Genomic DNA, 25,047 nt, shown 5'->3' with positions numbered 1-25,047 from the left:
GCCTTCCATATTCCTACCTCTTGGGTAGAACCCCTTAAATGAGAAATGGAAAATTGGAATGGTGGCTTGAGGAGTGAGCAGCACCTTGGTTTTTTTCAATGTAGGAAACAGTAGCTATAGTATCATGAAAATCTTCTATACTATATGTTAGATGCTTACTTGGTCATACCCAATCATGCCATCTCCACAGAGAGAAAAATACATTTGTGCACACAGAGATACAGCAAAAAGAAGTAAACTCGAAGTCAGAACTCAGTTCTAGAATTGATCTGCTACTAGAGATATGTATCCTTGGACAGGGAACTTAACTTCTCTGGATCTCCATTTCATTAACATACAATTTAAGTGGACTAGAAGACCTAAGATTCCTTTCAAGTTCAAAATCCTGTAATTTCAGGCCATAAAATATTAAATCACATGTAAAAATAGCACAAATATAAAAGTAGTTAAAACTCTAGTTTGATCAGATGCAAAAAAAACAAAACAAAAAAACACGTTACCTTCAAAAATGATGGTAAACATCTGTTTTGGAGTACTAGTACAAGTCTAAATTCTATAGAATCAGAGAAAGAAGGCTTGCATTTCATAGGAATATATGTAAACTAACTACTAGCTAATAACCTTCTCTCCTTTCCTTCTGATATCCATGACCATTTCAACACTGGTGTCAAGTAGTTAATTCACAAACCAAATTTAAGTCAAATGTAATTACAATGACTATGCCAACCAAATCTCAGAAGAAATATTAAGCATTTAATACCCACATTTAAATGCATTAATGATTATAAATGAATTTGTGCTTTAAATGTAGAATATGTTATAAACGATAAACAATATGTTAAGGTTCTTCAACATGGGATGGCTTCTAGTTTATGTGATTGGCTATTTTGTTTTTAAGATTTTATATAGGCTTTAGCTAATCTCAAATTATTTCTCAACTACCAACAGCTGGAAAGCAATACTACTTTCATTGGTATAAAAGTTAGGCGTTACAAACAGATCATCTAATTCCTGTACTTATCTACTTAAATAGAAAGTACAAAATTGTTATCTAAGAGTCAAAGAAAAAAATTACGAAATTGCAAACTGTAGTCTAACCTAAGCTATTTTCTTGTTTAGTAGAGCATGAAATCAGAAGATTTAACTAACTCAGAATGAGTTAGTTAAAACAATTGATGGTTCATAACTAACGCCTTCTGATGGTCAGATATCTGGCACTTTACGAGCAATACTTTTTTCAAATATAAAGCCTGCACTTCATTTGGCACAAATCTTATCCTTGTTAAGAAAGAGAAAAATGAGTTTCAAATATGTGTACTTTCCAGAACGGCCAGGTTATAAATGTGTTTTTGCAGGTCATATCAATACTAGAAAAAATTTTAAAGGAACTTGGAGTGTTCAGGTAGTTGGAACTGAATTTAATAAGTTTTATTCTAAAGGTTCATGCTTGAGTAATGAAGTTTCTAGGTTACTGATATTCTTCTACTAAATAAATACACCTATATATGTACACATATATATATTTATGTAAAGAGGACTGTTAGTGCACATATTGTCAAAGAGAACATATTAGAGACATTATATTAAAATAATTTTACGTTTTTAATAGAAAAACTTTTATCACAGAGCTAAATATACAAGGTAAATTTAATTTTTAAAAAGAAAATTTATTAGTAACAGTAGCAGAATTCTAGTGATAAATGCACTAAAATAATCTTTTGAAATAAATCATCTTTGGAGAAAAATATTAATTCATGCCAGACTCTATTCAAGTGCAAAAAGAGGAAATTTATTTTAGAATTTATACCAAAGGCGCATTATAAATACATGTTACTCTGGTACAGCAAGGTAGGAAGCCCTGCCTCCAATGATAACACAGCCTTGATCTTAATATAGTCTGCCTCTTAGTATGTGCCTCATAAATAGTTTATTCCAAAAGTTGAAAATTACAAGCAATTTTCTCTCTAGATAGCTTTATGAGTAATTTTGGCAACAGAGTAAAAAAGTCTTAATTCTTAATTTGCTAATTCTCTAAAGTCATGTCAGTCTCACAAGAAACATGATTATCATTTTCAATGAAAATTGATAGAAGAGGGATATTTTTAGACTTTTTAAACAAGTTAAACCATAAATATTTATCACATGTAAAAATAAAACAAAAAATAAATTTTAGGATAGCTTTAAATTTTAATCTTTAAAAAATATCAAATCATTTTATTTGCAATGGTGAATTAAAGTGATGAAAAGTATTACTTGCCCAGCCAACTGGTACACAGTTACTTTCTTATGAAGACCATTGGATGAAGCAAGTGAATTAAGAACTGTGCACAGAGATGCTGAATGGACAGTCAAACCTATCACTTACATCATGCAGCTTCTTACAAAAAGTCACACTGCTATAGTCTTTTTAATGCTCACTGTTAAAACTAACTTTTTTGTGTGTGTGTGTGAGGAAGATCAGCCCTAAGCTAACACCCATGCCAATCCTCCTCTTTTTACTGAGGAAGACCGGCCCTGAACTAACATCTATTGCTAATCCTCCTTTTTTTTTTTCTCCCTTTTCCTCCTCAAAGCCCCAGTAGATAGTTGTATGTCATAGTTGCACATCCTTCTAGTTGCTGTATGTGGGACGCTGCCTCAGCCTGGCCAGAGAAGCGGTGCGTCAGTGCACAGCCGGGATCTGAACCCGGGCTGCCAGTGGCGGAGCGCGTGCACTTAACCATTAAGCCACGGGGCCGGCCCCAAAACTAACTTTTAAAACCCTGCTCACTTTTAAAACAAACATCAGCATGGAGTCACTCACATATGTTTACTTTTCAGTGGCCTCACATAATGATTCTCTGATTTAGAGTAGTCTCATATACACTGATGTTTTTATCACAATGAAAAAAAGAAAGAAAAAAATGGGGTTTCAGAAGATGGAATCCATGAAGAAGCTAGTAATGAATCCTTTGGCCACAGAAAATCAGCAAGAGACTGCCAATATTAATTACAGAATACAATTTATCAGTATCATAACAAAAGGGTATGATCCTTTTTTCTAAAAGACCCAATTCATTTTTATAATGAATTAAAATAACAATGTTCATAAATTATTCATGTACCTTCATGTGAGGTTTGTTTTGTTATCAATATTGATGCTTTTCTGGTACTAGTTTTTTCCTACTCTTGCATCAAAGTCTTCCCATAAATCTCTGGACAGTCACAAATATCTCTATCCATGGGTAAACACAAAAGTGGTAATTCATCAGAATATATTTTCACCTACGTAATAAATAAATCTGTTGTGAGGTTAATTTCTCCTACTTCATATAAAATAATCCCATTATAATCTATGAAAAATAATGATCATATTGATTTTACTACACCTCAAACCCTTAGATAAATATCTTTTTCTGAATACCTGTTAAAGAAAACTGCGTAAATTTAATATTCATATTTAAACTACTGAATACCTGTAAACAAAGTAGTATTTATTAAAATAGAATATACACTTAATTTATACTAAATTCCACTCAGATTTATACAAGTTTTTCATCCTTAATTTTTAAATACACACATGATTTTTTTCAAACATTATCAGTCACGTATATACAAAAGTGAAATATGACATCCAAGCCAGACTGTGATTTTTAAAATAATGAACTCTAAACATCTAGTAATGTACAATGTGTAAAATTCCAATGAAACAGGTATATTCTTATAGAAATGTTAGTCCTATAATACTGAGCGATATTTACAAGCAAACATGATCCAAACAGCACATGCAGATTCGGGGTAAGTAAATACTCGGACACGAACTGCCAGTCGCACCTGGTCTCCACGGCAACAGATTATTTCTTCACAGAAAGGAGACCTACAGAAGAAAGAAAATTTTTCAATTAAGAAGTGAACATAGGCTTTACTTTCTTATTTCAAAGTCAGTCAGTATTTAAAATAATTTTTTTAAAATCCTGTCTGCTACAAAGAGCTCTGTAATTTTGGTTGAGCTATTCAAATTATAGACTATTTCCTCACAGTCTATAAATTTAAAAAATTATACTAGACAAGATCAACTGAGATTGCACCAAAATCACGGGAAAATTATCCCAAACTATCTAGTGCTACATTTGAGACCAAAGGAATCACAATCTGTGCCAGGAGGATAAGTCATTACAAAAGTTCCCCGTGTGATTCTGAAAGTCAATCCTAAATAACTACCAGACTAAGTGATTGCTAAGATTCCTAAGCCAAAAACATTTATGAATTCATAAATTCCACCTTACCGAAGACATGTGGCAAATGCACGCCTTGCATTTCTATACACAAAATGTATTGGGAACCCTTTAAATGTGTGACCATCAGGTACAGCTCTCCTTATGGCATCTTGAAATTCTTCATTGCCTGCAGATATACTTGTTGTACGCTCAAATTCATAAGAAGCCAAAGCTGGTGATAAGAGATAGGAAAGCTGGTCTTCCCAAACAGTAGTGAGGCCAAGATCCTACAGCAATCAAAAGAGAAAAAGTGGAATATATTAATATTTTAAAAAACCAATTATAATAAAAATGTTGATTATTTTAATATATGCCAAGAAAAGACTGTTAAAACCTGTCATAATTTTTTAAACTTCCTATTATTATAAGAATACCTGGAAAAATAAAATAAAATGAACTACAGATATCAGGTTTTACTTCTTAGAGAAATAACCAAAAAACATTCAATACAATGATGTTAGTGAAGACTCCAAATCCTCAACTTCCTTAATATCCACTATAAAAGACCGTATGGAATAGTCCTACCATGGAAGACACAGTGTCATTGAATTTTGAGGTCACATTTTATTTAACTTGAAAGAGTTTAGTAAGATAATCTGCTTAATTTGATTGCTCCTACCATAAATTCAACTGCAGTAGGGGAGAAAAGTCAACAAACAAATTGCATATATAATTAAACTCAAATATTTACTGAGCATTTACTCTGTAAAAGGCACTGACATTTATACCGTTAAGAGATAAAAAGGTAAAGAAGACATGTTACAGGCCTTCAGGGAGCTGAAAACATGTTTCTATGGGGTGTTGAAGACAATTATGATTTTATTTATAACATCAAATGAACTATTGATATCTAGAGACATGATGTTTTTAAAAAATTGTTACCAACATAAAAAACTTCTCAAAATTATAAATATTTTGATTATCATAATAGATCTTTAGCATTTCTTGATTTCATATTCAAGGTTTTAACTGGTTCCAAGTGATCCCAAAGGTCCATGATCATCTATACTTTTCCTGCAGCAAAAAGTGAATCTCATTTGCTGGTTTACAGGCACCATTAACTTAGCTAGTGATCAACACCAGCATCTAAGCTCATTTTTTTTTCTTTTCCTATACAAAGTATTCTTAGAATGCAATAAAATACTGGTTTCATTTGTAAATAGGACCCAAGAAAAGAAAACTAAAAGCCAATACAAGTGATGGAGAGAAAGGGACAGTAATGAGGGGCTTTCATTTCCAGTAGTGTAATGAACTAGGTCCCTGACCAACCTATTGCTGAAAACCTGCTACAAATGCCATATTAAATATTTTCCAAAACATACTTTTAAATGCTTTGATGAGTTGGCAAGTTAGTAAGGACGATTCTAGAGGCCAAAGCTAAGAGTCATTGGGAGCCCAGAAAACATATCTGATAAATCAATTTACCTTTGATGGCCTCAAGGGACATGGAAAACAGGGTTCACCCAAGGTGTGGAGTCTATCAGGGAATCTCAAAAGGTGAATCAGAAATAAATCTTTTGTAGGAATTTTAGATTCTAGTCCTTTCTTGGTTATATGTATTGCAAATAACTTTTCCCACTCCAAGGCTGTTCTTTTCACTCTCTCAATGGTTTCTTTTGATGAATATAAGTTCTTAAAATACACTAATCTTTTCCTTTATGATTAATGTTTTTTATGTCTTCTTTAAGGTACTTTATAAAAGACATCTAAATGGCTAATAAATAAAAGGTTTGACCTCATTAGTAAGCAGGGAAATGCAAATTAAAGCCAGAATGAGGATATCATTTTACATCTACCTTAGTGTAATAGGAAAACAAAAGAAAACCAACCTGGAAAAAATACCAAAATGAATATCAAAATAATATAACTCAATATTTTTAATAGGAAATGATTTGAATAAGTACTTCACAAAGAGGAAATCCAAATAGGGGTATTCAGCAAAAATCTGAACAAGTCCACCATTCTTCATTTCTAGAAGGTTCTAGAAGCACTGGTGAATTTGGAAATTTCTGAGTCTCAGAACTTAACTCTCATGACTTTCAAAACTACAAACTTCTGGGCCGGCCCCGTGGCTTAGCGGTTAAGTGCGCGCGCTCCGCTGCTGGCGGCCTGGGTTCGGATCCCGGGCACGCACTGACGCACCGCTTCTCCGGCCATGCTGAGGCCGCGTCCCACATATGGCAACCAGAAAGATGTGCAGCTATGACATACAACTATCTACTGGCGCTTTGGGGGAAAAATAAATAAATAAAATTATAAAAAAAAAAAAAAAACTACAAACTTCATAAAGGCAGGGAGTGTATTTGCTTTGTTCAGGGCTAGAAAAGCACTATTATACATGCCAACAAAACTGTTAAATATGTAAACAAATTTAAAAAATGCATGAAACTACGAATTTCAGTGTTAATTACCTTCCTGTGTTCTGACACTAGTAGCCTTAGTTGCATTTCTATTTCATTACTTGTTACTGAAGCATCAATCGTGGACGCACAAAGAGGTGGAAAGGGAGGAAGGGATGTTGTAGCTCCTGGAGCACACACAGATTTAATTGCTTCTTCACTCATGGGTTTCCATTTGGATTCATCATTCAAATCAAATATACAGATTTCTACTGAGTCAGAGGGCTGACAATTTCCCAGGAACATCTGATGATTGAAAACACAGCCAATTGTTCGATATGGGTACAATGGTTTGGGCTGTTCAGCAACTGGAGGTTCATCAGGATTGGTAGATTTGTGGATATATCTAAAAAAATAAATCATAATTTTACATAAGAACTTAAAAATTAAGAAGGTATTAAGGCCATAAAAATTTCCCAGGACTAGAGTTTAATACTTGTTTTTCTTTCTTATATTTCCACAATTTGATTGATTGATTTCCACATTAATTGTATGGCACATCTTACGATACAGAAACCAACCTTATTCCTTTAACAAAAGAATATATTCTATGTATACCGTTAAGATCAAAAACGTTTATCTCAAGTAACACAATTAAAATAATTTGGCAATACATTATTAGGCACAACTAACCAAAATGTTTATCAACAGGGAAAACGAGAACCCAGGAAAATGAGAAGAGGGCCCAGGGCTGTGTCTGTAGGAACTCCGACATTCAAGGACAAGATGAAGGAAAACTGAGAACAGCCAGAGAGGAATAATGAAAACTGAAAGACAGTGCTACGAGAGAAGCTAAGGAAAGAGAATGTTCCAGGAAGGAGGCAGCATTTAACTCTTTCAAAATCTGATAACAGGCAAAAGGACTGAAAAAAATGGACAGTGGATTTACCAACATGGAGCTTATGACCACACCAAATTTTCAAAAGAAATCACGATTTACAACTTGAGTTTATTTTCAGGATTAGAGTTGATCATCAGGAAAAGCATATGCCAATTATACAAAATTAAAAGTAAATGTAATTTATTTTTTACCAATATCATGGTGGTAAAGAATATTTTATATGTACAAATTTTCTTAGCGTTTATTTAATAGTTTTCTTAATTTTTTTTTTTTGAGGAAGATTGGTCCTGAGCTAACATCTGTTGCCAATCTTCCTCCTTTTTTCCTTTTTTCTCCCCAAAGCCTCAGTAGATAATTGTATGTCATAGTTGTACATCCTTCTAGTTGCTCTATGTGGAACACCGCCTCAGCATGGCTTTATGAACGGTGAGGAGGTCTGCGCCCAGGATCCAAACCGGTGAACCCCAGGCCGCTGAAGCAGAGCCTGCGAACTTAACCACACCACTCAGCCAGACCCAATAGCTATCTTAATTGAAGTAATTTTTTACATGGTCATCGAAAAGGCTCTAATAACTAAAATTATCAATATGTGCCTTTGAGTACCGTCAATATAAACAAAGAACCTATAATTTAAAACATTTACATCTTCATTTTAATATCCTTGTAAACTTAGTTGACTAACCTGTGTCCTGTTAAACTCTCCCAAAAAGTGATGGTTCCATCAGTTCCACAAGTCATAACCCATGCATGAGGTACTCCTTTTGCCTTAGTCCCAACACAGACAAAGGCTTCTAATCCATATCCAAGAAGGAGGCTGCACAGAAGGTTGGCATGATCTTCACAGTCACCCTACAAAATGAAAGAAATTAAAATTAAGTATTGATTCCTTCATATTGTTTCCTTGTTAAATATTTAAATATAAAATTATAATTAAAAAGTATTAGTAAATTTTTCACTTTTAATCATTAGTCCAGTGTTAAGCTGAAACAATGCGGAGAGAGAATATACTAATTTTAGAAAAGCCTAAATTATCCTACAAACTCAGTGCTCACAAATCTCATAGTCATAACATGAACACTTTAAGAGGGAGCATTCAGATTCAAAAGTTTACAAAAAACTCATACAACATAGAAAATCAGTAAGATTTTAAAGATGAATAGTTAAAGGACATGAACAGATAAGCTGACAAATCATACAGCAGGACATGCAAATAAATGGGAAAAGACTTAAAAGAATCTGTTACAGTATCTATACATGATCAGTTTAAGGAAATACACAGAAAAAGAGACTGGATGAAAGAACAAAAAATGCCAACAATGGCTATAATTAGGGTATGTGATATATAATTGTCCCTTCTATTTTCTAAATTCTCTTTGATAATATATTACTTTCACAATTTAAAAAATTATGAAAACTACAAAAACAGAAAATATCTGATAATATGTTCTGTGCAAAAAACCTTAAAATATTAAACAGTAAGGCTACAATTATGTGAAGATACAAATTTAAGTGCAGGACTATGGGTAGACTGCAAAAGCAAAGATAACTATTTTTTTTTTATATAATTTTATTTATTTATTTTTTCCCCCCAAAGTCCTAGTAGATAGTTGTATGTCATAGCTGCACAACCTTCTAGTTGCTGTATGGGATACGGCCTCAGCATGGCCGGAGAAGCGGTGCGTCGGTGGGTGCCCGGGATCCAAACCCGGGCCGCTAGCAGTGGAGCGCGCGCACTTAACCGCTAAGCCATGGGGCTGGCCCACAAAGATAACTATTGAGTTCAGTGTTAGAATGAGGGATGATTTCTTTCCCAAAAAGTTTTGCATTAGTGGTTCTACACGGTTGTTTTTTTTTTTGTTTTTTTTTTTTTGTGAGGAGATCAGCCCTGAGCCAACATCCGCCAATCCTCCTCTTTTTTTTTTTTTGCTGAGGAAGACGGCCCTGGGCTAACATCTGTGCCTATCTTCCTCCACTTTATATGGGACGCCGCCACAGCATGGCTTACCAAGCAGTGCGTCGGTGTGCGCCCGGGATCCGAACCAGCGAACCCCGGGCCGCTGCAGCGGAGCGCGCGCACTTAACCGCTTGCGCCACCGGGCCGGCCCCTACACGGTTGTTTTTAATTAATTGTAATAAAACAAATAGCATTTTATAGTCATTTTTAAATTGACTTTTGAAAAATATAATATCCAACCTTTTAGACCCAGTAATTTCTATACTGAGATTTTATACTAAAAAAAAATTCAAAAGAAAAATAACAATACAACCAAAGATATCCAATGCAAAAATTCATTTGCAATACCAAAAAACTGGAAGTAAGCCTAACTTAGTCAAAAGAAACAGTTCCTACGACGGCGAAACAGTTAAGTAGATTTTGTATATCAACTAAAGAAAATTTTATACAGCCATTAAAAGATGGAGATCATAGGGGCTGGCCCAGTGGTGTAATGTTTTAAGTTCATGCGCTCTGCTTCGGCAGCCCGGTGATCGCACGTTCAGATCCTGGGTGCAGACCTACACGCTGCTCGTCAAGCCATGCTGTGGCGGTGTCCCACATACAAAATAGAGTAGGACTGGCACAGACATTAGCTCAGGGCTAATCTTCCTCAAGCAAAAAAAAAAAAAAAAGGAGGAAGATTAGCAACAAATGTTAGCGCAAGGCTAATCTTCCTCACCAAAAAAAAAAAAAAAAAACACGGAGATCATAAAGATCATAGCAACACGTGGGAAAACATTCATAGCATAAGGCTAAAGCAGGACACAAAATTTTATTTATATCTTAATTAGAATTATGTAAAAAATTATACACAGGAGAAAAAACAAAAAGATGAAAAATTGGTAATAGAATTATGAGTGAAATTTCACCCTCACAACAGTTGTAATGCTGCTGTCAGTTTGTACAAGAAAAATTTTTTAAATAATTTGCAAGCTTCTAATTTAAGATGTGCTTTCTCTTTAAACAAACGTAGGTAAAATAAAATAGTGAATCAAGGGGTGAATACCTGCTTTACAGAAGAATTATTTATATAATAACTTTAAATATGTGCCATTCCTACTATATTTGAAATAAAAGTTTAAATTGAAACACACAACTTTTGGGAACTACAGTTTGGGAATAAATCAAAATAATTTTTTGATAAGTAATGCTTAACTGTTTTCAATCGTCTTTAACACAAAATCTTTCTAACTGACAAATCAATCTCCAGTCTAAATAGTTTCTTCCATTGTATAAGCTTTCCCTGTGAATGCCCATACTACTTACAAAGCTCAGACTAAAGAAAATTATTTCAAAACAATAATACATTAAATTTCTTTCTGTTGTTCCAACAGAATTGGAATGCTAAAGATAGTCTTGCTTGTTTTTATATTATTATCAACATTTTTAGAACACAGAAAATTAGGAAATATCCCATAATCTATAAAACTAGTTTATTGAAATCAATTCATTTCACATCAATAAATGTACACAAATTCTTCAATATATACTTAAAATTTGAAACTAAACAAAATATCATGCATTCCAAGATTTTTTTCCACATTCATTTTGTAGTGCCATTTTCTTTTAAAAAAAATGTGTCACCTAAGCAAATTTTAACACACAAATACTACTAGAAGACCACGGTTCTGACCCTGGTGCTGTTCCTAATTCACTGTTTAATTTACCTTTCTATCTCGGTTTCTGACACTATAGTACCTGTAGGTCCCTACCTCACAAAAATCACATTACGTTAAATAAAAAACCACATGAAAAAATAAACATCTTAAGTTCTTTCTTTACGTACTGACGTTTAAACGTTAGGAAAAATGGTGAAGAGATTCTGACTTGGTCAAGTTGACAGTATGTACATGTTTTCTAAGTTATTTCTTTTACAAATGCACCATAGATTCACAATAACTATGATGTACTGCTTTTTAATTCTGTGTGTAGGATACCTTGTTTCTACAGAGAAAGGCCAGCAGAGTGCACCACTGTTCCTGTTTACCTCCTCCTCCAATAACAGGGGCTCTTTCATAACCAAGGACATTAACAAATCTTGCTGCTTGCCTTGGAGTATCCAGAAGCCTCCCAGCTCGAAGTGGTTTAACATAGGAACAGACCGGCCTATTTATCCCATTTTCATCCTGGAGAAGGAGGGGAAACACATTATCTGCAATGACAGATTAATCATTCCCAATTTTAATACTTTTTCTTAGAATACATTAATGTAGGATATAATAATCCTGGATACCACTTATTGAGTGCTTACCTTGCATCCAGCAGTAGGCAGCTGAGCGCTGTACATACAATTTCTTTTTTTTTTTTTTAATTTTCTCCTTTATTGTTTTAATCTTTCACGTTTAATTTTTTTAATTTTATTTACTTTTTTTCCCCCAAAGCCCCAGTAGACAGCTGCATGTCACAGCCGCACATCCTTCCAGCTGCTGCCCGTGGGACGCGGCCCCAGCATGGCCGGAGAAGAGGTGCATCGGTGCGTGCCCAGGATCCGAACCTGGGTCGCCAGCAGCAGAGCACACGCACCCAACCGCGAAGCCACGGGGCCTACAATTTCTCTTTTAAGCCTCATAATATCTTATTATTTTCATTTCATAGATGAAGAAACTGAAGCTACAGCTATAATGCAACAAAGCCAGGATTCAAACCCTGAGCTGTCTGACTCCAAAGGCTGTGATAGTAAGAACTTGAACTTATGATCCAGCAATCCCACTCCCAGATATATACCTGAAGCAGCTGAAGTCAGTATCTCAAAGAGATATCTGAACATCCACGTTCATAACAGCATTACTGACAATAGCCAAGATATGGAAACAACTGAAATGTCCTTCAATGGATGAAAAGATAAGAAAATGTGGTATATATACAATGAAATACTATTCAGTCATAAAAAAGGAGAGCCTACCATTCGCAACATAGATGAACCTGAAAGGCATTATATGCTAAGTGAAATAAGCCAGACAGAGAAAGACAAATACTGTATAGTATCACTTGTATGTGGAATCTTAACAAAAAAAAAAAAAAAAAGAAACCAATTTCATAGAAACAGAGAATAGAACAGTGGTTGCCAAGGGCTGGGGGAGAGAAGGGAATGGGTAATATAGGTCAAAGGGTACAAAGTCTCAGTTATAAGAAGAATAAGTTCTGAGAATCTAATGTACAGCATGGTTATTGTAAACTTGAAAGTTACTGGAAGTAGATCTTAAGCATTCTCACTACAAAAAAAAAAAGTTAACTATGTGAGGTGACAGATGTGTTCATTATCTTGGTCTTGGTAATCATTCCACAACGTATTTGTATATCAAATCATCATGCTGTACACTTTAAATATATACAATTATATTTGTCAATGATTCCTCAATAAAATTAAAAAATAAAAACCTCCTCTGAGAAAAAGATAGACAGATGGGTGGCGGAAGGAGAGGGGATCTAAGCCAAAGTATTCTTTCATATTATCACACAAAATTTAATAATACATACCCAGACAGAAAAAATAACTTTTTAGATTAACTGATACAACAATGATCAGAGCTCATTTTCAGTTTGTTTCCATTACACTTGGAGATCCACAGGAAACAATGATTTGTTAACCAAGTCAATTGAAAGCAGAGTTTTAAGAATCATTTTAGGGCAACATCTTACATTTTAAAAACAGGATGTATCCTAGGATTTGAGCTAAATAACTCCTGTGCATACAAGAGTCTCTGATGACTGTCCACCACTGTGCTTTCAGAGTTAATATTACCAAAATCCCTATTTCCTTTAACTTCATGATTACTGAGACAAAGGGCCATTTTCTATTCAAAGTTCAGAGATGATTTAACACTCTCTACTATGGCAAAGCTCCTCAGAAATAAGACTTAACTCAGCCAACAGAAACACTACCTGTTTGAATTATCAGAACCACCGATGTCTTTCTACACCATGAAAACATCACTTACAATCCCAAGCCTCAGCAAGAAAAAAACTCACCTATTACTTACGTTTGATTATAGTGAGAAAGATCATGAATTTTTACATGAATCAAAATGACTATTATGATTTGCACCCATACCTATGGTTCTTAACTCTAAAAGGCACTGATATTTTTTTCCTGTCCTTTCCCACCCCACTTTCCTTGCTTCAACACATTCATAGTGGTCTCTTCTTCTCCATCTCCCTACACTATCTTAAGATTCAGAAATAGAGACAAAATGAAGGGATCAGCTAGAAAAGCTCAAACAGAATGAAGAACCAAGGACAAGTAAGGAAACTAAGGAACAGAGAAAGGAGAAGGGAAGAGATTTAAGCATTGGGTGTTTCAAGGCACTGATTTTTGCGTGTGTGTGTGTGAGGAAGATCAGCCCTGAGCTAACATCCATGCTAATCCTCCTCTTTTTGCTGAGGAAGACTGGCTCTGAGCTAACATCTATTGCCAATCCTCCTCCTTTTTTTTTTTCCCCCAAAGTCCCAGTAGATAGTTGTATGTCATAGTTGCACATCCTTCTAGTTGCTGTATGTGGGACGCGAACTCAGCATGGCCGGAGAAGTGGTGCATCGGTGCGCGCCTGGGATCTGAACCCAGGCCACCAGTAGCAGAGCGCGCACACTTAACCACTAAGCCACGGGGCCGGCCCTTAAGGCACTGATTTTTAAAACAGAAAATCATGATTCTAATTTTGGAGGGGAAGTAGAAAACTATTATTTAGATTTCTTTTACATTAACTCAGCATTACTAATACTCTAGTGTTGTATGAGAATATTAAGAATAGCCTCAACCCTCAAGTGATTTATATCATTTTCTTAAAACTTAATGGTCTTAAAGGTCAATTTCTACAACGTTTTTAAATTTCTTGCACTAGAAAATTTAAAAGCTATCGTTAAGTGAATTACTATTGTACTATAGCAAAACCAGCTAGTGAAGGAGAAAAAGAACAATGGATTCTTAGGTATAATGACCCTGGGGATTCTACAGATGTTTGGTTAGGGTAAAGGTAATTAACTCAGTTCTTGTGTGGGCCGGTTAGTCCTATTCTTACAATTCCACTAACGGGCAAGAAAGGGATGAGTACTCAAAAAGTAGATGCCTTCGCTCTAAATCAATCATCAACAGTAGCATCTTGGAATACAAGATACATCATTATATGTTTCAATACAGCAATATTTCTAATATTATCTAAATACAGTCCTAGAAACTACTTAAATGTCTTGAAATTTTCAATATTTCAGCCTCTAAACCTGCACTGTCCAATAAGAACCCCACCATATGTGGCTATTTAAAGGTTTAATTAATTAAAATTAAATTAAAATTTAACATTCAGTTCTTTAGTCACATTAACCACATTTTGCACGCTCAACAGCCATATATGGTTACGGGCGACCGTACTGGACAGCGTAGCTATAGAATGTTTCCATCGTTGCAGAAAGTTCTATCGAACAGTGCTGCTAAACTATTTCCTCTTGTGTTTGGAAGCACTGGAAATTCATTTTCAGACCATGTATAATAATTTTTTGGTTTAAAACTATAGTTTTTGTAATTAGATTGAACGTCTTAAGTAACTGTTGATATTCCTTAATTTCAAATATAGGAAGAAGCAGTGAGAAGATAAACATTTTATTTACTCTCACTATATTGAAAGAGGTGGCAGAGTCAAACCAAAAAAGCACTATTCAAAACTGCAATTTAATAGAGTCTGCCACGACTGAGTTGCTATTTGATCTCAGAAAAGACTCTTCACTCCTCTATCCTTCGTGGTGTTTACTAAAAGTGACAATGCCTGGCCACTTAACGATCTCATATGGTTACCATGAGACTAAATGACCTCATGTGGTTCAAACTTTCTCACAAGGAATTCTAAGATACAGGAACTTGTTTAGTAGTATTTCCTAAAAGAAAATCCCAGTTTCTTAATTCTCTTAACTGCATATCCCATGCTCTTCCTCCTCCTCTTTCATTTGCCATTTCTCTGATCTAGTTTCCCCCTTCTGTCCCCCTCTGGGTCCTCTCTGGTCCCAGATTCCACATGGCACTGAATAACCTCACCTCAGACTAAAGAGACAGCAGGGAGCCAATTATGTTTTGATTGGTTTCTCTTCGTCCTTGTTCTGACATCACTGCTACCTTGCCTGCCCAGTCATTCAATGTATAGACAATGCTACTGGAAGCCTGAAGCTTTTTCCCTCATTTTCACCACTAGTCAACTAAGGTCTCCCATTCCCAAGCTCCTCATCTAGAAACTGAACCACTTTTAGCCTGTCCTAAAATCTAGGGAATGTAGAGTAATGTTAGATGTACACACAGGATCTGAGAAATATAATTCAAAATACTACTACAACCCACACATCTATGGACAGGTACTTTTCAACAAGGGAGCCAAGAACATAAAATGGAGAAAGAAAAGTCTCTTTAATAAATGATGTTGGGAAAACTGGACAGCCACATGCAAAAAAAAAAAATGCAAGTAGACCATTATCTTATGCCATACACAAAAACTAACTCAAAATGGATTAAAGACTTGATTGTAAGACCCGAAACCATGAAACTTCTAGAAGAAAACACAGGCAGTATGTTCTTCGACATCGGTCTTAGCAACATACTTTCAAGTACTGTGTCTGACGGGGCAAGGGAAACAACCGAAAAAATAAACAAATGGGACTACATCAAAATAAAAACCTTCTGCACAGCAAAGGAAACCATCAACAAAACCAAAAAGAGAACCTAACAATTGGGAGAAGATATTTGCAAACCGTATATCCGATAAGGGGTTAATCTCCAAAATATATAAAGAACTCATACATCTCAACAACATAAAAACTAACAACCCAATTAAAAAATGGGCAAAAGACCTTAACAGACATTTCTCCAAAGAACATATACAAATGTCCAATAGGCACATGAAAAGATGTTCGACATCATTAACTATCAGGGAAATAAATGCAAATCAAAACTACAATGAGATGTCACCTCACTCCTGTCAGAATGGCTATAATTAACAAGACAGGAAACAAATAAGTGTTGGAGAGGATGTGGAGAGAAGAGAACTCGCTTACACTGCTGGTGGAAGTGCAAACTGATGCAGCCACTACAGAAAACAGTATGGAGATACCTCAAAAAATTAAGAATAGAACTACCATATGATCCAGCTATTCCACTGCTGGGTATTTATCCAAAGAACATGAAAACACGAATATGTAAAGATATATGCACCCCTATGTTCACTGCAGCATTATTCACAATAGCCAAGACTTGCAAGCACCCTAAGTGCCCATCAAGGGACGAATCGATAAAGAATGGATGTGGTATATATACACAATGGAATACTACTGAGCCATAAGAAACGATGAAATCCAGCCACTTGTGACAACATGGACAGACACTGAGAGTATTATGCTAAGCAAAATAAGTCAGAGGGAGAAGGTCAAATATGATCTTACTCTTACGTAGAAGATAAAAACAACAACAAACCAACACATAGAGACAGAGATTGGACTGGTGGTTACCAGAGGGGAGGACGTCAAAAGGGATGATTAGGCACAGTGTGTGGTGACGGACTGTAATTAGTCTTTGGGTGGTGAACATGATATAATCTATGCAGAAATAGAAGTATAATGATGTACACCTGAAATTTATACAATGTTATAAACCAATATTACCACAATTAAAAAAAAGAGCTAGAAAAAACAAAAAATAATAATACTACACTATACTCATATAAAAGCATGTATATGAAGCTGAACACATATAAAATATCTGACTGGTTCCTCATAAGTTACAAAAAAAATATGGATCTGATCATATATTTTATGTTGGTTTGTTAATGAGAGAAAATGGGCTTAGGATACAGGAAAAACAGAAGCAGAGATATACAGGTAAAATGCTGCAGTTAAATATTATTGGTCACTGGCAAGGAGATTTGGTTATATAGGATTTATTACATGTAATATCATTTGTCGTAAAAAAAAAAAAAAAAAAAAAAAACCTATGCCCAGAGCCCCAGTTCTGCACACAAAAGCTGAACTTACACATAAATTGCCAAGTGCCCCAGCAGTCAATTATTTAGTACTAAGAGTCAATCAAGGACGTACTACAAGTTAAACAAAATAAGTTTTCATCTACTTTATTTTTTTTTTATTTATTTTTCCCCCAAAGCCCCAGGAGACAGTTGCATGTCATAGCTGCACATCCTTCCAGTTGCTGTATGTGGGACACGGCCTCAGCATGGCCAGAGAAGCGGCGCCTCGGCGCGCGCCCGGAATCCGAACCCAGGCTGCCAGCAGCAGAGCGCGCGCACTTAACGGCTAAGCCATGGGGCCGGCCCAGTTTTCATCTACTTTAAATCAAATACATTCAAAAAAGGGGTTTAAAAAAACAGTAATTGAAAATGAAAAGCAAAATAAAGATTGTATTATATCACTCACTCAGTGAAAGAGTATTACAAAATCAGCATTCTATTTTACAAATAAACTTTCACTTGTCTGGAACAAATACATTTTACAAATTCAAGTTAAGTGAAACGTACATATACAACAGTAAACCTCAAATACAAGTGTGAAGCTTTTCTAATACAATTTACAAACCTGTGCAAAAATCTTAACCAGCCGTGAGCTGTGTGAGGGTCGAATTTGCAAATATTCTCTCCACCACTGCTTAGCATATACAAGAAACAATCGCTCTTTCTCTGCAGTTTTCTGACGTTCCAAGGCAAGCTTGAAATTAAAAAAAAAAAAGTCAGTTTCTATTCATTCTCCTTAATTACTACAAAATATAACAAATCCATGCACTCCTTTCCATCTCTACCACCACCCTAATCTAAGCCACCATCATCTCGTCTATAAGAGCCTCCTGACTTCCTTGTTTCTATACTTTCCCCAGTACAATCCAGTCTCTACAATAGTCAGAGTTATCTTTTTTCTCCCAAGACAGACATTTTTAAATAATAAATCATATTGTTATTCTCCTGCTTAAAACTAATAAATTGCATTTTTCTAAAAAGAGAGTACTTTTTTGGATCAACAGGTAAATATACTACTATGAAAACAAATACACAAAGAAGAGAAATTCAGAATTATTTACCTGTGTGTTTACTACTTCTTGAGATAATGTTTGATTGAGTGCTGGGTACATCTCAAGTTTTATATTTAGAATTCCCACAGCAACTTTTGATTCCGTGCCTATAAATATAAATAAATATTTGAAATTTCAGAGATTTCAATACTATGTATATTTAGTCAACCAAAGTCTAACCAAAATAATTTAGGAATTTTGTGCTTTACCATTTACATGGAATAAAGATAATATTCAACATCGTCTTGAATATTCATATTAAAAACGAACCAAATCAAATTAGTTTTTATTTTGTACAAAGGCCTTTATCCAATTATAAGGAGATTAGCTATTTTCTTAACTTCCTAATCACATTTTAAGGGCCTTTTTGGACCTAAAGGATTTGGGATTCTTCATTTGTATCTCCATTAAACGTATAATACCAACCAGACTTACACTAAAAACAAAGTCAAAGCAACTGTTAACGCTTCATTCTCAGAAAATACTTATACTCTTTGTCACATATAGTAATTCCCATTTATCCCTTCCATTTTTCACATCACATATAAATACAAATTTTCAATCCATGCCTGGATTTAAAGAATTAGAAAACAAATATATTTCACATCAGAACTATTAAATATTTCTTTGCTGAATGAGAATACACTTGTTTCCGGGTCATTACTATGATTATGCTGTTAGGCCTACATCTGAAGACAAATAATGAGCATCTCTTTTTAAAATAAAGAGATTTATTTAATAAATCTTTTTTCTCTACTTTTTACTTTTTTAAACTTTTTTCTCTACTTTTTATTTAAGGAAAAACACATTGAGGTCCGACTTATCAAAACCTAAATTACTAAAGCTATGTAACTCTGTGACTAAGTTTCAATACCAAAGTAATTCCATGATTACATGTTATGCATAAAACACTGGTAGGTTTTGTTCTGTTTTTCATTGTATTAGCAAGTGTGTATTACATAGCAGGTAGTATGCAAGACAGAGAAGACAATGGTGAATAAGATAGGCACCATCTCCATCTTCAAAGAGTACTATTCATTGAGATTGACACTGAACAAGTTACCACCTCTTTGAGTCCCACTTTCCCACATGTAAAAGGTGAGAATACCTACTCCATACCCCACAAGAACTGCTGCTGTAGAAAGCCACTGGTACTAACGAGGATGCATTGTATTCTAGGGTACAAAAGAGTGGAGGTTTTCTGTGTATGCGTGCATGCCTATGTGAGTGAAGAATCTTAGTTTTCTTTATAGCCTTATATGTAATCAAATAAACTTGAAAAAAAAAACAGCCCTTAAAATTTCAATGCTTATTTTCCAGAAAAAAAATTTTCCTTAAGACATGGCCAGACCGACTGTGAAGTTTTACACTCATACTATTCTTCAAGACATTTCCCAAGACTATAATACTGGGGTTCAACTGTAATTCTAATGTAATTCTTTTTACCTGTTTCCCCCTTGGCTTATAAAAGCATTTTAAAAATATAAAACATATTTACAAACAAACTGTGGCTATAAAAAAGTAACAGTGATATTATTCATCATACCTACACCCATAAGTTCCACAGTAAGATTGGTCACTCCATTTTCTGAGCCTAAAACTGATCGCCATTCAAGAAAATAGGATGCTACTAAAGTGGTCTCACCAAATATGTCTGTTTTGATTAGCACCATATGAATTGGATCACTTATTGATAACATTGTTGTTGAATCAGCCATTCTAGTTCCATCACCTAGCAACATAAACCAAAAAAAATTACACTATATTACATATTCAGCTAGGCAACATTAAAAATTCTTTTACTGAAAAGGATACTACCAATAAACTTATACAAAACCAAATAGAATAATTTGGTAATATCTCAGAAAGCGTGCAACAACTGAAATTAAAAGTACAGTCCTATTTCTATCACTAACTTTTGAGAGGACTGGTAGAATTGTGACAAGTTATCTAGTTACTTAATGCATATCAGTGTTTTCTAAGAGAGAAGTCTGCTCTTTAAAAGTACTTAACTAAAGTATATGCTACTACGATAAAAAGCCTTCAACTAGGTCAACATTAATCCCCAAACTACTTTTATCCCTAAACCTCTGGAAATAATCACTGTATTATCTACACAAAACTGAAAGATCCAGCACCTTGGAGCTAGCAATTTAAGTCATAAACTGCCTTATTAGGGTAATATTTTTCACCAGGGGTGGTGGGGGGAATAATAGATTGTGGTAGTGCATTAGCCGTCTTAGTAATCTAAAATTCTGAAGGTATAATTCTACAACTTTGCTAAGTTTACAAATATAAAGATTTCTATATTGACAACTAAAATGTATAAAATACCTTTATAGAAAGAAACAGTGTAAAACAATTACAGGAATCAAGTATCACAATTTTAAAGTTATAAAAATGGGAGTTATAAATTCACATCTAAGCTTTGATTTTTAAAAGTTACAGAACATCATAAATCTAGCTATCTTTCATAAATGAGAAGGATCACGTCTCATTCTCCACTATATCCCCAGCACTTGCCCAGCATAGTACCATGTACCCAATAGGCATTTAAATGTTTATTACTAAAGAACCAACCATTAAAACAGTCAAAAAATAATCCTCAAGGAAACTAATTAGCAGAAAATAAAGCAAGAAGGTGCATAGAAGTAGTTTATATACAAAAGAGCAGTGAGGGAAAAAATAAAAGACTAGGGAGATTCATCCTTTATAAATCTCTCCTTACAATAAAAGTTGTTATAGGTGTTCCACAACAAAACATAACAAAGATTTACTCAATTAAATGACAATTTATTATGGCTCCTTACCTAAGCTTTCTCTGTGTACTTCAAGTAAAAACCCATCATGAAAATCTGGTTCACAGGCACAGGGAACAGGTTTAGAACGAAAACGTTGGTTTCGAAAATGTAAACATAAAGTAAAGGTTGAACAAACTTGTCCGGGTAAAGGCTCAGGTTCTTGCAGATGTTCCAAGAAAGCTTTTCCACCCAAAACCTGAAGGTAAAGATACCTCCGTGTTGGATCAATATTAGCTGTAAAGTGTAGCAATATATATGAGGAAACGGCCAAATATCTTAAGCAATGTGATCAAGACAACAGGAAATAATAACTGGACAGAAACAAAACAAAGACTAAAAAAACAAAAAGAATAACAAAAAATTTACTATATATCAGGACCATTTGCACCCAGGGAAGGAAAGATACATAATATGATCTCTTTTTCTGAGTTTACATTCTGGCTACTTTCTCTCAGCTAGAAAGGAGTCAGAGCAAAAGTTTAGGATACCTTTGCTTTTTAGTTGCTTATCCAACATTCCTTCACCTCCACAAACCAACTCAGACAATTATCAACTCAGCAAGTATAGTCCTTAGACAATTATATTACCACTAAAAAAGCAAGGCCATATACTTTTTATAAAATATATTATTAAAACACGAGAAACAGCTGGTCCTATTTTTGCTTCCACTCTGCTATATATTAAATCTTCTGATATACTTCATGCAAATAAACATTTTGATGATTAGTCACAAAAATGTAAGTATTTCATTCTGGGGAAAAAAATTGAAATGCTTTCTATCAAATACCAAACACTACACCACATCTATCCACAGTACTATCCACAACTAAATTAATGTTAACAAGAAATACACATACTTTTTTTTAACAACGTTGACTGTTTATCAGTAAAACAAACAGGTTGTTTTGGAGAAGAAGGGAGTTCTTGATCAACACTGTCCTAAAAAAGCAGAAAAAAATCAAAACAAGTTAAAAACAAAAATTATAGTTAAACAAGGAAATGCTAATAATGGGACTTAGAACTGAACCACAAGTAGATAAGCTAAAGCCCCTCAAAAAACCCTTTATTTTCCTAGTATTATTAAAATAACGAAAAGCCTGCAAAAAAGATGATGCAGCCGGTCACTCCCAAAGTCTAATATTAAGGAATTAAGTTGACTTCCAGCAATGTCCATGGAATGCTAAAAACAAATCCTTAATACCTTAAACGAAGTTAAACTTTCTCTAACCTCATATAACATTTGGCTTATGATTCCACCATGAATTGATTTTAATAAGGAAGTGACGTTCACACAGCAGAAGCTGTTACTAGGTCAATTTTTTAACAAATGGGTTTATAAACGTCACAAACCAAAAAAGGATGCTGTATTAAAATACTTATTCCCTGGCGTATTATGAAGTCCATCCAATTTTTACATTATATTACCCAGGTATTGAGGTCACAGTTTCTAATTATTGCCTCATTTTCAAAAGAAGGCCTACTTACTAATTTGTGCACTGAGAGGCTACCATCTCACTACTGACCTATTTGTGTGAAAAGATTTGAAGGTTCTTACACAATTATTTTCTTAGAGAAACTGATAATTTGTTAATCACAGAGAATATAGTTCCAAAAGAGTGTATTTATTTTTAAAATAAGCTTAATCTAAAAAATTATAGAACAATACTAGTGAAAAAGAACTAGGTTATGGCTAACTAATTTGACTAAAATATATATACTTAAAGTTATAGACCTAGAGAATAACAAGAGAAAATTCTGTCACTGTAAAGAAAGGAAAATGGTACATAACCCCAATTTCATTGATACATAATCCTACTTGCTACATTCAAGGGTAGAATTAGCTTATACTTCAAAGATATTACTAGACAAAATGGTCTTATTCTAAAGTGGTTTTACTAACAGGAGAGGCCCCAAATATAGACCCTATAACCAGCATTAAGCATGAGAATACACTTATACTATCAAATTTTTTCCCCTAAAAGCTCACTCACAGTAACAAAATTAAGTTCTTTCATCACATCATCAATGATTCCCCGACGTCTAAGGGCTTTAATCAAATCATCTGTTGATAACTGTTGTTGATCAGGTGCCAATTCTTCACGTATTGTCTCAGCAAGGATTTCTCTTATTCTGCCATGGACATCCATCTATGCAGAAAACTCGCATTACAATTTACAACATTACAAAGCAATCAAATATTGCCAATTAGGTAATTTCTTTCTAAAATACTGACTCAAAGAAAAAAATGGGAGAGTACACAGACTAAATTCAGGAAAGCTTCTTAAGCTAATAGTAAATGTAAAATTGTTACCAGAATTCAATGAGAATAAAGGTAAAATCTTTTAAAGGAAAAACCAAAGAAAAAATTTTTTAAAGATGAATTTTTTTTAGTACAAATTCTAGAAATAATCTCTGATTATCTACTACCCTCGTTACCATTTCCCCACAAATAACACTCAACCAAAACAAATCTTTGGAGAGAGAATACTGTATAATCAAAATAACACAAACCTGGAGAAGACAATCAAAGTATGAATTTCAGCTTTCAACTTACTAGATGTGACCTCCAGTTAACCTGTTTACCCTTTATGGATCGGGAAATAACAGTGCCCTGTCAAGACTGTGAGGCGTACACAAAAGTCGGCAAACAAGCGCACAATACACGGAGTTCGTGGTACAGCAGCTTACTGCATTCAGCTGAGCGCCTCCAAGACAACGTTCTTCCTGAGCCCCGAAGGGTCACAAATACTTTCATTACAAATCCTTTAGTAACGTCTCTTTCATGACTTAAGAACTGCTGATTTGTTTCAACTTCAACGACACGGCAAGGTTCACCCTTAAAGTAATTCTAATTCCCACCTCTGAATATAAACCTGCTCCAAACACAACTTATACTCGACCTGACTTCCAGAAATCCCCGATAAACGCTTCATTTCCACACTGTCCTACGACACTAACACCGCTCCATCACCTCAGACTCTTACTGGCACTTTCTGGGCTCGCTCTTTCACCGAGACTAGAAAGTTCCTCTGGCGTCAAACCCGACGCTCTGCGCATCCCGCGCTCCGCGTCTCAGCCTTTGCTCGAGTCCCCGGCAAACAGGTGCCGCCGTCGGCCGGGCCAAGGGACGCCAGGCCGGGCGCTCAGGCCACACGGCGGGCAAGAGCGCGCCCGCTGCCCTCACCTTGCTCAGCTGCTGGTGGATGAGCTGCTTCAGCTCGGAGGCTTTCTCCGGGGGCAGGGACATGCTGCAGCCGGCGCCTCGCCGCCAATTCTCCCCACTTCAGGCGCCCCGACCCGCCCCGGAGCGCTGGTCGTGGCTGAGCACAAAGCCGGCGCCACCGCTCGCCTCCGCAGCTCCCGGGGGCGCGACGCCGCGTCAAGTGCGAGCTGGGCGGCGGAGGTGCCCAACTGTTGTTTTCAAACGGGGGCGGACAACCAGCCTGGGGACTGTCCCTCGCTCTGCCTGATCATCTCCGCCCGCAGCTGCCCCTCCCTCGGGGTCCTCACCCCGCGACCTCAGGGCACCCCATCATCTTGCCTTGCCAGAGTCTCCAGATGCGCCGCCCGCTCCCAACTCTCACCCTGTCGGGGTCCAATTCTGTCCTCTGGACCGGCAAGTATGTGGACGGGCCCCTGAGGACCCCGCGCCCAAGGACTCGAAGGACCCCGCCCGCCTGGCTCCGCCCCTCCCGCCTGGCCCCGCCCCGCCTC

The 25,047-nt window shown here is 35.6% G+C and overlaps 1 protein-coding gene across 2 annotated transcripts; it reads right to left on the bottom strand.

Moving 5' to 3' along the window:
* Positions 1-1,589: 1,589 nt before the first annotated feature.
* CEP76 (centrosomal protein 76) lies at positions 1,590-24,791 on the bottom strand. 2 transcript variants are annotated; one of them, XM_058556767.1, is made up of 12 exons: positions 24,518-24,791; positions 23,325-23,480; positions 22,191-22,272; positions 21,343-21,567; positions 20,079-20,264; positions 18,542-18,639; positions 18,046-18,174; positions 11,430-11,618; positions 8,179-8,345; positions 6,668-7,001; positions 4,266-4,483; positions 1,590-3,856 (listed from the first exon to the last, which is right to left on the bottom strand). In XM_058556767.1, exons 1-12 carry the CDS (start codon positions 24,578-24,580, stop codon positions 3,718-3,720), a joined length of 1,986 nt encoding a protein of 661 aa, XP_058412750.1. In that variant the 5' UTR covers positions 24,581-24,791; the 3' UTR covers positions 1,590-3,717. The 2 variants fall into 2 exon arrangements, with proteins under 2 accessions (XP_058412750.1, XP_058412751.1); XM_058556768.1 differs by lacking the exon at positions 23,325-23,480.
* Positions 24,792-25,047: the final 256 nt, after the last annotated feature.

Source organism: Diceros bicornis, chromosome 16 (genome assembly GCF_020826845.1).
Source record: "Diceros bicornis minor isolate mBicDic1 chromosome 16, mDicBic1.mat.cur, whole genome shotgun sequence".
NCBI lineage: Eukaryota > Metazoa > Chordata > Mammalia > Perissodactyla > Rhinocerotidae > Diceros > Diceros bicornis.
Note: the sequence above shows the minus strand (reverse complement) of the source record. Positions and strands in the feature narration are given on the sequence as shown.

Bases quoted from the DNA above. Each gene is read 5' to 3' on its own strand.
- CEP76 (XM_058556767.1), bottom strand. From the start codon at position 24,580: ATGTCCCTGCCCCCGGAGAAAGCCTCCGAGCTGAAGCAGCTCATCCAC. The intron at 18,640-20,078 runs GTATGATGAATA...TTATATTTATAG, and splicing joins TGTGGAACTTATGGGTGTAG to GCACGGAATCAAAAGTTGCT. The intron at 4,484-6,667 runs GTAATTAACACT...TGATTGCTGTAG, and splicing joins TAGTGTCAGAACACAGGAAG to GATCTTGGCCTCACTACTGT.